Source organism: Ranitomeya variabilis, chromosome 1 (genome assembly GCF_051348905.1).
Source record: "Ranitomeya variabilis isolate aRanVar5 chromosome 1, aRanVar5.hap1, whole genome shotgun sequence".
Lineage (NCBI taxonomy): Eukaryota > Metazoa > Chordata > Amphibia > Anura > Dendrobatidae > Ranitomeya > Ranitomeya variabilis.
In genome coordinates this window covers 536,729,417-536,746,433 of record NC_135232.1, presented here as the reverse complement: position 1 = coordinate 536,746,433, position 17,017 = coordinate 536,729,417, and the positions used below count along the sequence as shown (strand labels likewise).

The window sequence follows — 17,017 nt, the reverse complement described above, 5'->3', positions numbered from 1 at the left end:
AAAGGCTTCCTGGGCTTGCGAAGACCATACAAACTTCTTCCCCTTCTTAGTGAGGAGAGTGATGGGACGGACAATTTCCGAAAAACTCCGGATAAAACGTCTATAAAAGTTAGCAAAACCAATGAATCGTTGTACCTCTTTATCGTTTCCTGGTACCGGCCAATCTATGATCGCCTGGATCTTGCTGGACTCCATATTCAATCCCTGGGGAGAAATAACATAGCCTAAAAATTGAATTTTGGAGCAATGAAACTCACACTTTTCGAGTTTGATATACAAATGGTTATCTCTCAAACGTCTGAGCACGGTCTTGACATGTTCCTGGTGTTCCTGTAGGGAATCCGAGAAAATCAAGATGTCATCCAGGTAAATTACTACATAATGATCCAGTAAATCCCTGAAAATATCGTTGGCTAAGTGTTGGAAAGCAGCAGGAGCGTTACAGAGTCCGAATGGCATCACTAAATATTCAAAATGTCCATACCGACATCTGAAAGCTGTCTTCCATTCATCTCCGGGACGTATACGGAGTAAATTATATGCCCCGCGAAGATCTAATTTGGTGAATATTTTAGCTTGGCGAACTCTCTCCAACAATTCAGGAAATAACGGCAACGGGTACCTGTTATGGATGGTTACCTTGTTTAGCTCCAGATAGTCAATACACGGTCTTAGAGTGCCATCTTTTTTCTTTACAAAGAATATGGGAGCGCCCGCTGGTGAAGAAGATGGTCGGATAAACCCCTTGGCTATATTCTCATCTATATACTCCCGTAAAGTCTTTAATTCTGGAGCTGCCAACGAGTAAACATGGCCGAAAGGAATCGCTGTTGTGAAATTGGATTCTGGGCTCCCCCGGTGGCCACTTGTGGAATTGAACTTGTGTGCATCATCCCCTCTGTTCACCTGCTCCTATCAGGATGTGGGAGTCGCTATATAACCTTGCTCCTCTGTCAGTTTCTTGCCGGTCAACAATGTAATCAGAAGCCTTCTGTGCATGTTCCTGCTACTAGACAACTCCCAGCTAAGTTGGACTTTTGTCCTTGTGTGTTTTTGCATTTTGTTCCTGTTCACAGCTGCTGTTTCGTTACTGTGTCTGGAAAGCTCTTGTGATCGGAAATTGCCACTCTGGTGTTATGAGTTAATGCTTGAGTCTTAAAGTAATTTCTGGATGGTGTTTTGATAGGGTTTTCTGCTGACCATGAAAGTGCCCTTTCTGTCTTCCTGCTATCTAGTAAGCGGACCTCGATTTTGCTAAACCTATTTTCATACTACGTTTGTCATTTCATCTAAAATCACCGCCAATATATGTGGGGGCCTCTGTCTGCCTTTTGGGAAAGTTTCTCTAGAGGTGAGCCAGGACTGTCTTTTCCTCTGCTAGGATTAGGTAGTTCTCCGGCTGGCGCTGGGCATCTAGGGATAAAAAAACGTAGGCATGCTACCCGGCCACTTCTAGTTGTGCGGCAGGTTTAGTTCATGGTCAGTATAGTTTCCATCTTCCAAGAGCTAGTTCTCATATATGCTGGGCTATGTTCTCTCGCCATTGAGAATCATGACAAATCGCTGCCCCAGGAAGCATCTCTATGGGGCAGTCATATGGTCTGTGTGGAGGGAGTTGGTCTGCCTTCCTCTTGTCACAAATGTCAGAAAATTCCTGGTAAACCAGAGGGAGAGTAGATACCTGTTTCGTTTCCTCCAAATTCTGGGTAGCTGGAGCTGTTACCGTTGGACTGATGGTAGGGCTACACTTCGGAAGGAAGGATATCTCCTTGGTTTCCCAATTGATGTTTGGATTCTGTGACCGTAACCAGGGAATTCCTAAAATTACAGGAAAATGAGGAGAAGATATTAACATAAAATGATAGTGTTTCCAGATGGTCTGGTTCCATCTTACACTTCAGAAGCACCGTCTCCCGGTCTACTGGCCCGGAAACTAATGGAGAAACATCCACTGTTTCCATGGTGACTGGTGAGGCTCTTAGCTGGGTCTTAATACCATGTTCCCTGGCAAAAGAAGAATCCATGAAATTTCCACCTGCTCCAGAGTCTATCATAGCAGAACTTGGTATCCACTGTCCCTCCCACAGAATCTGAATAGGAAGAGAACAATGTGAGTATTTCTCCCCTTGATCTTAGGGGAAGTCGACATCACTGTTAGGGGAACCACAGCATCTAGATGTAAACTGGTCTCCGAAACTTCTGACTCAGTGTCCGTATTGTCTTAATCCCCTACTGCCGCCAACACCTTGTTAGGTCGCCTGGGACATTTAGGACAATTAATAAGGAAATGATCTGATTGACCACAGTAAAAGCATAAGCGTTCACGAAAGCGATATTCACGGCGTTCGTTACTCTCACGTTTTTGTAGTGAGTCCACTTGCATAGGCACCTCCTCAGCTTCCCGTGGGTTCTTGCTGGTAGTTTCCCTAGACGGAAGAGTAAAATTAGTGATGTGATTTAAAGCTGCATATTTCTCTTGTCTGCGTTCAGTTAGGTAGATATCAATACGCACACAGTGTTGTAAAAATAACTCAAACTCCTGTGGAGACTAAGCAAGCTAGCTCATCCTTGATTCTACTGGACAAACCTTTCCTAAAAATTGGCAATAAAGCATTGTTATCCCAGTTGCTATCCACTACTAACCTCTTAAATTCAGTAATATACTCTATGACTGAACGTTTCCCCTGACGTAAGGAAAGCAAGGATTTTTCAGCGGAGGCACGGCGGTTGGGATCATCAAACATTTGCGCCATAGCTGCCAGAAAATCATTCAAATTATTTAGACGGACATCGCGACTTTCAACCATAAGATTTGCCCAAGCCAGTGCCCGTGATGTCAACAGCATAATAATACATAGTACCTTAGATCTATCAGACTGATAGTAAGAAGCATGTACATCAAAAAATAATATACACTGATTAACAAACCCGCGGAATTGACTTCGGTCACCATTAAACTGGAAAGGAGGCAATTTAGGCATACTGGTGGGTGGTGTATGCTGAACAGGTGGTGTAACCTGAGCGTCTACCAGGGTACGTAAATCTTGGAGAGCCTGACCAAACACCTGCGCATTGTGGTTAGCCCGGAAGTCCATGTCTCTCATCTTATTTTGTACAGCCGCCACCTCCTGCTGCTAGGAGTTAATCATAGCAAACATCTTGTCTACCCGTGTCTCTGTCATTGCCCAAGCAGAATCCTTTTTTGGCTGGAGTATCCTGTAATACTATTGTAGGAACTCTAGGATTCTGGTAGCATGGGGCAATGAAGAGACAGAGACGGGTTTCTTTAGTGCAAATAGTGTATTTGTGACACCGCAATAACACACAAAACAATATACTGATAACCCGCAATGAAACAAGTCCCTTAACCATATACAGCAAAACAGAAAGAGTTCTTAGGCCAAAGTCCTTGGCAAGGTGAGTGTGACGGGTGACGTGCAGATCCAAAACACAGTTGGTGCAGAAAGAGTCAAATCCGGGTATGTAGTAAACACAGGGAAGTCCAGAAACAAGTCCTCAGGTTAATCCCAGGTGTGGCATGAACACGGGTAAGTCCAGAAACAAGTTCTCAAGTTTATCTCAGTTGTGGCATAAACACGGGTAAGTCCAGAACAAGTTCACATTAAAGTATTATACTGGTGTAATTTCCAGTAGCTCCCACCGGGGGGAGTAAATAAGGATTAAGTAGCAAACACAGTCTAAGTCCAGCAGCAAAGTTCCAAACACAGTTCCAAAACAGAGTTCTAAGGCTAGTTTCACATTTGCCTTTAAAGGGAACCTGTCACCACGTTTTTGGAAGATGGGATAAAAATAGCGTTAAATAGGGGCAGAGGTGGGCGTTACATTAGTGTGTGTGTTATGCGTTTATTACCCACCTAAGTTGCCGAAATAACTTTGCAAAGTCTCCGTTTTCGCCTGTCAATCAGGCTGGTCAGGTCGCATGGGCGTTGTCTTCCCCCAGATTTGGCGTAGTTTTCCGTTGGTGGCGTAGTGGTGTGCGCATGCCCAAAGTCCGGAATCCTCTTCCAGGGGATTTAAAATAGCGCGGTGTTCGTTATTGCATTGGTGATCGGTGGGCGCGGCCATCTTCCTTTGGCCGCGCGTGCGCAGAAGCGGCGCTCTGCTGACCGCGGCTTCAGGAAAATGGCCGCCGCGATATCCATCTGCGCACGCGCGGCATCCCGCGGCCATTTTCCTGAAGCCGCGGCCAGCAGAGCGCCGCTTCTGCGCACGCGCGGCCAAAGGAAGATGGCCGCGCCCACCGATCACCAATGCAATAACGAACACCGCGCTATTTTAAATCCCCTGGAAGAGGATTCCGGACTTTGGGCATGCGCACACCACTACGCCACCAACGGAAAACTACGCCAAATCTGGGTGAAGACACCACGCCCATGTGACCTGACCAGCCTGATTGACAGGCGAAAACGGAGACTTTGCAAAGTTATTTCGGCAACTTAGGTGGGTAATAAACGCATAACACACACACTAATGTAACGCCCACCTCTGCCCCTATTTAACGCTATTTTTATCCCATCTTCCAAAAACGTGGTGACAGGTTCCCTTTAAATCCGCAGCGTTTAAAACGCATCCACAAGTGGTGGAAAAAACGCATATAAACGCGTACAAACGCGGCGTTTTTTAGACGCATGCGGTGTCACATGCGGGTAAAAAGACGCTGCGTTTGTACACGTTTATATGCGTTTTTTCCTGCGTTTGCATTTTTGGTACGCATAAAGAGAAATTTCACAAGAGAAAAATCAAGATAACCAGACACCGCCAATGGGACTACAGAGGGCGTGTATTATGACGAAACGCGGAACGGTATAAATGGCCCCCCAAAAGAAATTCATGAATAGCTGGTTTTTGTTCATTCTGCTTCACAAAAATCAAAATAAAAAGCGATCAAAAATGTCACGTGCCCAAAAAGGTTACCAATAAAAATGTCAACTCGTCCCGCAAAAAACCAGACCTCACATGACTCTGTGGACCAAAATATGGAAAAATTGTAGCTCTCAAAATGTGGTATCGTAAAAAATATGTTTTGGAATAAAAAGCGTCTTTAGTGTGTGACAGCTGCCAATCATAAAAATCCAATAGAAAACCCCCTATAAATAGAAATCAAACCCCCTTCATCAACTCCTTAGTTAGGGAAAAATAAAAAAAATAAAAAAATGTATTTATTACCATTTTCCCATTAGGATTAGGGCTAGGGTAAGGGTTAGGGTTAAGGCTAGGGTTAGGGCTAGGGTTTGGATCCCTTTATCACCTTGATGGTGGGGGGTGGCTTATCAGTGTCTAAACTTGTTTTTCTCTATTGAAACGCATGTGTTCAAAAACGCAACCAAACGCATGTGCTTAAAAACGCATGCGTTTACATAGACAGCAATGCGTTTTTTTGTCGTAATCCTTGCGCAATCGACCGCATGCATTTCCTGGCGGCAAATAGACGCCTCTAGAAATTACTATGTGTTGCATTTCCGCACCAAGCCGCAAACGACGAAAAAACGCATGCGTCGGCAAACGCGGCAAAACGCGAGAAAAAAAAAACGCATGCGTTTTTAATGTTAAATATAGGAAAACAAAACGCATGCGTTTATATGCGGTACAAACGCTGCGGCCACAAACGCAAATGTGAAACCAGCCTTACCCGGAGGAGTGAACCAAGGGTTAAGTTCCAAAGCCAACAGACTGAGAGTGTAACTTACATAGGCAGAGAATGTCCAGAGCCACGGGTAGAAGTACAGCAAACAAGCAGCTGAGCTGAAGGAGAAACAGAAGCAGAATACTCCAGCAAAGAGGCTGACACCTGAACCGGGTTTTAAACAAATGAACAGGAAGTAGGGCAGACAAAAACAGCAAACTCCATCTTAACAAAGGGCAAAATCATTCACAAGGTAACTTGGAAAACCCGGAATACTGACAGAAGGCTATTTATCTAGCTATTAGTGAGAGGTTCCCGATCTATTCTACAAAATAAAAGGTCAGTCTCAAATTCCTCAAGATTCAACAACCTTCAGGCCAACTTTTTATGCTCTTGACAAGACTGGCTCTTCATTTGAATTTTTTTTTTTTTTTTTTTGTGGTTTACATCAACTGATTATCCTTCAAGGTAAGGTTTTTGTGGCCATGACATCCTGCAAGGGGGACTGGGAACGTTGCTAGTACGAGTACTTTATATTTGTCAAACTGGTACCAGGTGGTGTTTTTCTAAGGACTGTGCCATGTTTTATTCCACGGTTTCCTCATTCACGAATGTCTCCACAATAATATTTGACCTATTCTTATTCTAAATCCATCTGATAAAGAATAAGGTTTTTTTCTCTCCACAACTTGGGTTCTCAGATGTCTGCGATACTAATTCCATGTGGGCTTCCTGAGGACAAAAAAGAAAGAGGACATTTTTAATCTGTAATTTTGCTTTCCTTGAGTCTGAAGGCAGCACCTATATCTCACCCAATAAATAATTTTATAGTTTTTCTGTAGCACGTATAGTTTCCATGGAGCAGCATCATTATTATAGGGCATAGGAAATATACTGGCAAATATACTGGCGACATTAAGAAAACTGTAATCTACATATCAGAAAAAAATGCTTCACCTTACACAACAGTTTTTATTGAACCAAAATAAATTCACAATGCGGAAACGCATTGAGGAAAAAAACGCAGCATGTTCATTAATTTTGCGGAATCGTGGCGATTTTGCCTCTATAGAATTGTATTGGGACGCATGGAAAAAAAACTCATGAAAAATGCGACAAATACGCGATAAAAACGCAAAAAAAAAGCTAGAAAAACGCGGGCAGATTTCCTGGCAAGCGAGTCCGGTTTTGATGCAGAAAATTCTGCTTAGATTCTGCAAAGTGGACACATAGCCTAAAAGTACATCTGGTACATGTTTTTAATATCATGAGTGATTGAACATACTTGGCCTTTTGGTGTAAAAGTACCACACACAGCAGAATCTGTTCGGATAATTGATACACTGTCGGGGCATTTTTCTCCTTTTAATCAGATCAAACAGTAGAGTAAGTTCAGTTCAGTGGTAATGACAAACTAAATTAAAAAAAAATGCGATGTGAAGACCGACTATATGCAGTTATTTCCTCAGAGATGACAGAGGCAGATTGTATTTAGAACTGATTTTAGTGGAGGTAATCTGGTAGATAACTATATACAGTTGTGAGGGAAACGGGTCAGCCTATTCCTTACAGATGAACATTGGCAGACAGGCAGTTTCTCAGTGTGATATTGGCTGCTTTCAGGTTCTTTGTCTGTAGAGACCGTCACTCAGTTACACCTCAGTGGCTGAGCTGTTTTCTTATCTCTGAGGTGTCTTGCCCTCCTAGAAATGCAGTGAAAATCCTCTCACAATGGCGGCTGTCCACTGCCTTCCCGTCTATCTACTTGTGGCAGGGCTCAGATCTCTGTTGTCTCCTGTCAGAGTCTCACATACCAATCCTTGCTGTCATCACCATCCTTTTCTGACTGACTCAAATCTTACAGCCTCATAACAGTTAGCTCATCCCCATAACATGTGACTTTCCATGAAGCAGTCATTGGTTGAGTGCACTGTCAATACTCCTTCCCATGAAACTCACTAAAACCTTTACTGATGTTGTCCCTGTAAGAAAATTCACAATTAAGTAAGACAAGCAAAGAAATGGGAATAACATAGGAAAAACCACATACATAGAAAGTGCAGAAATAGCGTAATAACAAAAATACTTCTATCTCAGAAACTTTGTGATAGAGCAAAACTAAGCATATTTTTTGAATCAGCACATCAAACTCCATAAAACAGACATATTACATTTGCTTGTATTTTTTGTGTTGACCAGTGATCTTTTTATGTGCTGCTTTCAGACTCAAGGAAAAAATTCCATTTAGCAAATGTTCTTCATAACCGCTTCCCAGGCAGTTGCCGATACGTTTTTTTACGTTGTGGATTTTTCTAATTATCTTGCACATGCCTGCACTTCCTCTGGGGAATTAATGCGTCAAAGTTGGTTTAGTGGCATGCTCACATGAAATTGCTATTCTACAATAAGGCGTATCTGTAAGAGATGCACAACTTCATGTGGTATTGATGGTGTTGGGGATCACAGGTTAAAGTTATTTGACAAGTATTTTATCTCTGATTTGATTGGTTATATAAATAAACTTATGTCTCTATCTTATCAGCAAGTAAATCTTTTTTTTTTTCTCATCTTAAATACTCTGCTTATTTGTACTCTGCGAGGCCATCTCAGAATCATAATATCTATCTTTTCAGACTGGAGATTCCCAGAGTGATGGTTACTCTGCTTTTGATGTTCCAATTTTTACAGAAGAGTTCTTGGACCAAAACAAAGGTGATTAGGCATTACTTTAGTTTTTTTTTTCCCCATTTCTTTGTATTCAAGTTTTTCATTATATAGCTAGAATATCAAAACATGAAATATCACCTGAACATGCAGCACGCATTGGTTCACCTTTTTGTTAAAAGCTGTGATTTAGGAGGAATTGTAAGTATCATTCTTTTTAATCCTAGTTAGTCATTCATTTTTCAAAAGAGTTCTAACCCCTTTCTGACATCCGACGTACTATTCCGTCCATGTGACATGGGCCAATTTGACCATGGATGGAATAGTACACGTCTTTTCTTTAATGCGATACTGCGATCGAAGTCGTAGTGATTGCATTAAAATTCCAGCACCATCTTACCTGTGGGTAGATGGTGCCATCATCCTGGGGGCTGTTGCCGCCCTCCCGCACACACGATCACTGTGATTGGCTGCTCAATTCTGAACAGCCTAACGCAGCATTTGTCATTGTTTCGGGCAATCAGATTGCCTGAAACAGTGATGTCCCAGGCTAGGATCGGTGCTCCAAGAGCACCGATCCCAGGCGGGTGCCTGGCAACACCAGGCATCGCTGGAAAGGACCACGATTGTCACGATCGCTGATCACATTGGTCACGCCAATTGCAGGGCACAGCCTCAGTGTAACCGTGCTGTTCCCTGCCGGTGACCTGCCTAGGATTGGATCTGTAAGAGCACTGATCCTAGGCATTGCTTGGAGCCGCTGATTGGTGCGATCGACGATTACATCGATCGCACCAGTCACAGGACACAGCCTCTGTGTGACCGCGCTGTGCCCAGTCGTTGAGCTCCGATCCTAGGCTGTTGCCAGGGTCACCAGGGCCAGCTCTAATTGGTGTGATCAATGTCATCATCGATCACACCAATGACAGGTCAGAGCAACGATATGACCGCTCTGACCTGTCTGTGACCGCACTGCAGGTCCTCACACTACTTGAGGATTCCAGCAGAGCGGTCACCCTACAGAATCTGCTGCTGTGCTGGGCCTTGTGCTGCCACTGAAGCCTGTGACACCACAATCCCTGCTGAAGAAAGAACAAAAATAATAAATTACTGATAGGGGTTTGTTATAAATCTCCAAAAATAATGGAAGCAATGGAGAATATCCTCGTAAAGCAAATAGATGAAGCTGCGACTCAAGGAGAAGTCATTATTATGGGGGACTTCAACTACCCTGAAATAGATTGGGGAACAGTAACCTGCAGTTCCAGTAAAGGTAATCGATTTTTGACAACTATTAGAGACAATTACCTTTCACAACTGGTTCAGGACCCAACAAGAAGGGGGGCACTGCTAGACCTAATATTAACCAACAGGCCAGACCGCATATCAAATATAAGGGTTGGGGGTCACTTGGGGAATAGTGATCACAAAATAAAAAGTTTTCATGTCTCCTTTAATAAGATGTGTAGTAGAGGGGTGACAAGGACACTAAACTTCAGGAGGGCAAATTTCCAACGGATGAGAGAGGATCTTGGTGCAATTAACTGGGACGATATCCTGAGACATAAAAGTACACAAAGAAAATGGGAGATGTTTATTAGCATCCTGGATAGGACCTGTGCACAGTATATACCGTATGGGAATAAACATACTAGAAATAGGAGGAAACCAATATGGCTAAATAAAGCTGTAAGGGGTGCAATAAGTGACAAAAAGAAAGCATTTAGAGAATTAAAGGAAGTAGGTAGTGAGGAGGCATTAAATAAATACAAAAAATTAAATAAATTCTGTAAAAAACAAATCAAGGCAGCAAAGATTGAGACAGAGAGACTCATTGCTAGAGAGAGCAAAAATAACCCCAAAATATTCTTTAACCCCTTCACCCCCAAGGGTGGTTTGCACGTTAATGACCGGGCCAATTTTTACAATTCTGACCACTGTCCCTTTATGAGGCTATAACTCTGGAACGCTTTGACGGATCTTGGCGATTCTGACATTGTTTTCTCGTGACATATTGTACTTCATGTTAGTGGTAAAATTTATTCAATATAACTTGCGTTTATTTGTGAAAAAAATGGAAATTTGGCGAAAATTTTGAAAATTTTGCAATTTTCCAACTTTGAATTTTTATGCCCTTAAATCACAGACATATGTCACGCAAAATACTTAATAAGTAACATTTCCCACATGTCTACTTTACATCAGTACAATTTTGGAACCAAAATTTTTTTTTGTGACGGAGTTATAAGGGTTAAAAGTTGACCAGCAATTTCTCATTTTTACAACACCATTTTTTTTTAGGGACCACATCTCATTTGAAGTCATTTTGAGGGGTCTATATGATAGAAAATACTCAAGTGTGACACCATTCTAAAAACTGCACCCCTCAAGGTGCTCAAAACCACATTCAAGAAGTTTATTAACCCTTCAGGTGTTTCACAGGAATTTTTGGAATGTTTAAATAAAAATGAACATTTAACTTTTTTTCACACAAAATTTATTTCAGCTCCAATTTGTTTTATTTTACCAAGGGTAACAGGAGAAAATGGACCCCCAAAGTTGTTGTACAATTTGTCCTGAGTACGCTGATACCCCATATGTGGGGGTAAACCACTGTTTGGGCGTATGGCAGAGCTCGGAAGGAAAGGAGCGCCATTTGACTTTTCAATGCAAAATTGACTGGAATTGAGATGGGACGCCATGTTGCGTTTGGAGAGCCCCTGATGTGCCTAAACATTGAAACTCCCTACAAGTGACACCATTTTGGAAAGTAGACCCCCTAAGGAACTTATCTAGATGTGTGGTGAGCACTTTGACCCACCAAGTGCTTCACAGAAGTTTATAATGCAGAGCCGTAAAAATAAAAAATCATATTTTTTCACAAAAATGATCTTTTCGCCCCCAATTTTTTATTTTCCCAAGGGTAAGAGAAGAAATTGGACCCCAAAAAATGTTGTGCAATTTGTCCTGAGTATGCTGATACCCCATATGTGGGTGTAAACCATTGTTTGGGCGCATGGCAGAGCTTGGAAGGGAAGGAGCGCCATTTGATTTTTCAATGCAAAATTGACTGGAATTGAGATGAGACGCCATGTTGCGTTTGGAGAGCCCCTGATGTGCCTAAACATTGAAACTCCCTACAAGTGACACCATTTTGGAAAGTAGACCCCCTAAGGAACTTATCTAGATGTGTTTTGAGAGCTTTGAACCCCCAAGTGTTTCACTACAGATTATAACGCAGAGCCGTGAAAATAATTTTTTTTTTTCTCAAAAATGATTTTTTAGCCCCCAGCTTTGTATTTTTACAAGGGTAACAGAATAAATTGGACCCCAAAATTTGTTTTCCAATTTGTCCTGAGTACGCTGATACCCCATATGTGGGGGGGAACCACTGTTTGGGCGCATGACAGAGCTCGGAAGGGAAGGAGCGCCATTTGGAATGCAGACTTAAATGGATTGGTCAGCAGCCGTCACGTTGCATTTGCAGAGCCCCTGATGTACCCAAACAGTACAAACCCCCCACAAGTGACCCCATATTGGAAACTAGACCTCCCAAGGAACTTATCTAGATGTGTTTTGAGAACTTTGAACCCCCAAGTGTTTCACTAAAGTTTATAGCGCAAAGCCGTGAAAATAAAAATTCTTTTTTTTTTTCACAAAAATGATTTTTTAGCCCCCAGTTTTGTATTTTCACAAGGGTAACAGGATAAATTAGACCCCAAAAGTTGTTGTCCAATTTGTCCTGAGTACGCTGATACCCCATATGTGGGGGGGAACCACTGTTTGGGTGCATGACAGAGCTCGGAAGGGAAGGAGCGCCATTTGGAATGCAGCCTTAAATGGATTGGTCTGCAGGCGTCACGTTGCATTTGCAGAGCCCCTGATGTACCCAAACAGTACAAACCCCCCACAAGTGACCCCATATTGGAAACTAGACCTCCCAAGGAACTTATCTAGATGTGTTGTGAGAACTTTGAACCCCCAAGTGTTTCACTACAGTTTATAACGCAGAGCCGTGAAAATAAAACATCTTTTTTTCCCACAAAAATGATTTTTAGCCCCCCAAATTTTTATTTTCCTAAGGATAACAAGAGAACTTGGACCCCTGAAGTTGTTGTTCAATTTGTCCCGAGTACGCTGATAACACATATGTTGGGGTAAACCCCTTTTTGGGCGCACGGGAGAGCTCGGAAGGGAAGGAGCACTGTTTTACTTTTTCAACGCAGAATTGGCTGGAATTGAGATTGGACGCCATGTCGCGCTTGGAGAGCCCCTGATGTGCCTGGACAGTGGAAAGCCCCCAATTCTACCTGAAACCCTAACCCAAACACACCCCTAACCCTAATCCCAACGTTAACCCTAACCACACCCCTAGCCCTGACACACCCATAATTCTAATCCCAACCCTAATCCAAACGTAAATGTAATCCAAACCCTAACCCTAACTTTAGCCCCAACCCTAACTTTAGCCCCAACCCTAACTTTACCTCCAACCCTAGCCCTAACCCTAACCCTAACCCTACCCCTAACCCTAACCCTAAACGTGACTGAAATACGTGGCACTGAAATACGTGGCACTGAAATACGTGGCACTGAAATACGTGATACGTGGCACTTAAATACGTGGCACTGAAACACGTGGCACTGAAATACGTGATACGTGGCACTGAAACACGTGGCACTGAAATACGTGATACGTGGCACTGAAATACGTGGCACTGAAATACGTGGCACTATGACTGTCAGAAAATGTTCATTAAACGGTTAGGGGTGAGGTTAGGGGTAGAGTTAGGGTTAGGGTTTGGATCCCTTTATCACCTTGATGGTGGTGGGTGGCTTTTCAGTGTGTTTTCTGTTTTTTTTCGATAAAAATGCATGTGCTTAAAAACGCAAGAAAATACTGCAGGTTGTATTTCTGAAAATGAACGCATGCAGAAAAAAACCGCATGCGTTTGAAAACGCGACCAAACGCGTACAAAAAAACCGCATGCGTTTTCAATGTTAAATATAGGGAAAAAACGCATGCGTTTTTTTGTGCAAAAAACGCTGCAGACAAAAAAGTGTGAAACCAGCGACGCTTTTTATAGCAAAAAAGTTTTTGCGTCTCCACATTTTGAGACCTATAATTTTTCCACATTTTGCTCCACAGAGTCATGTGAGGTCTTGTTTTTTGCGGGACGAGTTGACGTTTTTATTGGTAACATTTTCGGACACGTGACCATTTTTGATCGCTTTTTATTCCGATTTTTGTGAGGCAGAATGACCAAAAACCTGCTATTCATGAATTTCTTTTGGGAGAGGCGTTTATACCGTTCCGCGTTTGGTAAAATTGATAAAGCAGTTTTATTCTTCGGGTCAGTACGATTACAGCGATATCTCATTTATATCATTTTTTTATGTTTTGGCGCTTTTATACGATAAAAACTATTTTATAGAAAAAATAATTATTTTGGTATCGCTTTATTCTCAGGACTATAACTTTTTTATTTTTTTGCTGATGATGCTGTATGGCAGCTTGTTTTTTGCGGGACAAGATGACGTTTTCAGCGGTACCATGGATATTTATATCAGTCTTTTTGATCGCGTGTTATTCCACTTTTTGTTCGGCGGTATGGTAATAAAGCGTTGTTTTTTGCCTCGTTTTTTTTTTTTTTCTTACGGTGTTTACTGAAGGGGTTAACTAGTGGGGCAGTTTTATAGGTTGGGTCGTTACGGACGCGGCGATACTAAATATGTGTACTTTTATTGTTTTGTTTTTTTTATTTAGATAAAGAAATGTATTTATGGGAATAATATATAATTTTTTTTTATTATTTATTTAGGAATTTTTTTATTTTTTTTTTACACATGTGGAAAATTTTTTTTTTTACTTTTTTACTTTGTCCCAGGGGGGGACAATACAGATCATTGATCTGGCAGTGTGCACAGCACTCTGCCAGATCGACGATCTGCTGTGCAGGGCTGCAGGCTTACCAAGTGTCTGCTCTGAGCAGACACTCGGTAAGCCACCTCCTTCCCTGCAGGACCCGGATGCCGCGGCCATCTTGGATCCGGGACCTGCAGCCAGGAAGGAGGTAGGAGACCCTCGCAGCAACGCGATCACATCGCGTTGCTCCGGGGGTCTCAGGGAAGCCCGCAGGGAGCCCCCTCCCTGCGCGATGCTTCCCTATACCGCTGGTACACTGCAATCATGTTTGATCGCGGTGTGCCGGGGGTTAATGTGCCGGGGGCGGTCCATGACCGCTCCTGGCACATAGTGCCGGATGTCAGCTGCGATAGGCAGCTGACACCCGGCCGCGATCGGCCGCGCTCCCCCCGTGAGCGCGGCCGATCGTGTATGACGTACTATCCCGTCGGTGGTCATACGGGCCCACCCCACCTCGACGGGATAGTACGTCTGATGTCAGGAAGGGGTTAACTACATAAATAGTAAGAAACTAAAAAATGATAGTGTTGGCCCCCTTAAAAATAGTCTGGGTGAAATGGTGGATGAGGATGAGGAAAAAGCCAATATGCTAAATGACTTTTTTTCATCAGTATTTACAAAAGAAAATCACATGGCAGCCAATATGACTAGTGATAAAAATTCCCAATTAAATGTTACCTGCTTAACCCAGCAGGAAGTACGGCAGCGTCTAAAAATCACAAAAATTGACAAATCTCCGGGCCCGGATGGGATACACCCCCGAGTACTGCAGGAATTAAGTACAGTCATTGATAGACCATTATTTTTAATCTTTAAAGAGTCTATAATAACAGGGTCTGTACCACAGGACTGGCGTATAGCAAATGTGGTGCCAATATTCAAAAAGGGGACAAAAACTGAACTCAGAAATTATAGGCCAGTAAGCTTAACCTCTACTGTGGGTAAAATCCTGGAGGGCATTCTAAGGGATGCTATACTGGAGTATCTGAAGAGGAATAACCTCATGACCCAGTATCAGCACGGGTTTACTAGGGACCGATCATGTCAGACTAATTTGATCAGCTTCTATGAAGAGGTAAGTTCTGGACTGGACCAAGGGAACCCAGTAGATGTAGTGTATATGGACTTTTCAAAAGCTTTTGATATGGTGCCACACAAAAGGTTGATACATAAAATGAGAATAATGGGGATAGGGGAAAATATGTGCAAGTGGGTTGAGAGCTGGCTCAGGGATAGGAAACAAAGGGTGGTTTATTAATGGTGTACACTCGGACTGGGTCGCGGTTAGTAGTGGGGTACCACAGGGGTCAGTATTGGGCCCTCTTCTTTTTAACATATTTATTAATGACCTTGTAGGGGGCATTCAGAGTAGAATTTCAATATTTGCAGATGACACTAAACTCTGCAGGGTAATCAATACAGAGGAGGATAATTTTATATTACAGGATGATTTGTGTAAACTAGAAGCTTGGGCTGACAAATGGCAAATGAGCTTTAATGGGGATAAATGTAAGGTCATGCACTTGGGTAGAAGTAATAAGATGTATAACTATGTGCTTAATTCTAAAACTCTGGGCAAAACCGTCAATGAAAAAGACCTGGGTATATGGGTGGATGACAAACTCATATTCAGTGGCCAGTGTCAGGCAGCTGCTACAAAGGCAAATAAAATAATGGGATGCATTAAAAGAGGCATAGATGCTCATGAGGAGAACATAATTTTACCTCTATACAAGTCACTAGTTCGACCACACTTAGAATACTGTGCACAGTTCTGGTCTCCGGTGTATAAGAAAGACATAGCTGAACTGGAGCGGGTGCAGAGAAGAGCGACCAAGGTTATTAGAGGACTGGGGGGTCTGCAATACCAAGATAGGTTATTACACTTGGGGCTGTTTAGTTTGGAAAAACGAAGACTAAGGGGTGATCTTATTTTAATGTATAAATATATGAGGGGACAGTACAAAGACCTTTCTGATGATCTTTTTAATCATAGACCTGAGACAGGGACAAGGGGGCATCCTCTACGTCTGGAGGAAAGAAGGTTTAAGCATAATAACAGATGCGGATTCTTTACTGTAAGAGCAGTGAGACTATGGAACTCTCTGCCGTATGATGTTGTAATGAGTGATTCATTAATTAAATTTAAGAGGGGACTGGATACCTTTCTGGAAAAGTATAATGTTACAGGGTATATACACTAGATTCCTTGATAAGGCGTTGATCCAGGGAACTAGTCTGATTGCCGTATGGAGTCGGGAAGGAATTTTTTTCCCCATGGTGGAGTTACTCTTTGCCACATGGGTTTTTTTTGCCTTCCTCTGGATCAACATGTTAGGGCATGTTAGGTTAGGCTATGGGTTGAACTAGATATACTTACAGTCTTACTTCAACCTTAATAACTATGTAACTATGTACAACGCCTGGGCATGCTCCTGATGAGGCGGCGGATGGTCCCCTGAGGAATCTCCTCCCAGACTTGGACTAAAGCATCCGCCAACTCCTGGACAGTCTGTGGTGCAATGTGACGTTGGTGGATGGTGCGAGACATGATGTCCCAGATGTGTTCAATTGGATTCAGGTCTAGGGAACGGCTGGGCCAGTCCATAGCTTCAATGCCTTCATCTTGCAGGAACTGCTGACACTCCAGCCACATGAGGTCTGGCATTGTCCTGCATTAGCAGGAACCCAGGGCCAACCGCACCAGCATATGGTCTCACAAGGGGTCTGAGGATCTCATCTCTAGACCTAATGGCAGTCAGGCTACCTCTGGCGAGCACATG

The 17,017-nt window shown here is 42.8% G+C and overlaps 1 protein-coding gene across 3 annotated transcripts in view; it reads left to right on the top strand.

Annotated features, from left to right (window-relative positions):
- HMG20B (high mobility group 20B) overlaps window positions 1–17,017 on the top strand; it is a 550,570-nt gene that overhangs the window by 434,690 nt on the left and 98,863 nt on the right. For 2 of the 3 annotated variants that reach the window (XM_077254572.1, XM_077254566.1), the window contains one exon: window positions 8,278–8,356. The exons of the other annotated variant lie outside the window; for it this stretch is intronic. In XM_077254572.1, coding sequence (XP_077110687.1) covers window positions 8,278–8,356 — 79 coding nt within the window. The remainder of the gene's footprint in view (window positions 1–8,277; window positions 8,357–17,017) is intronic. 3 annotated transcript variants of the gene reach the window in all.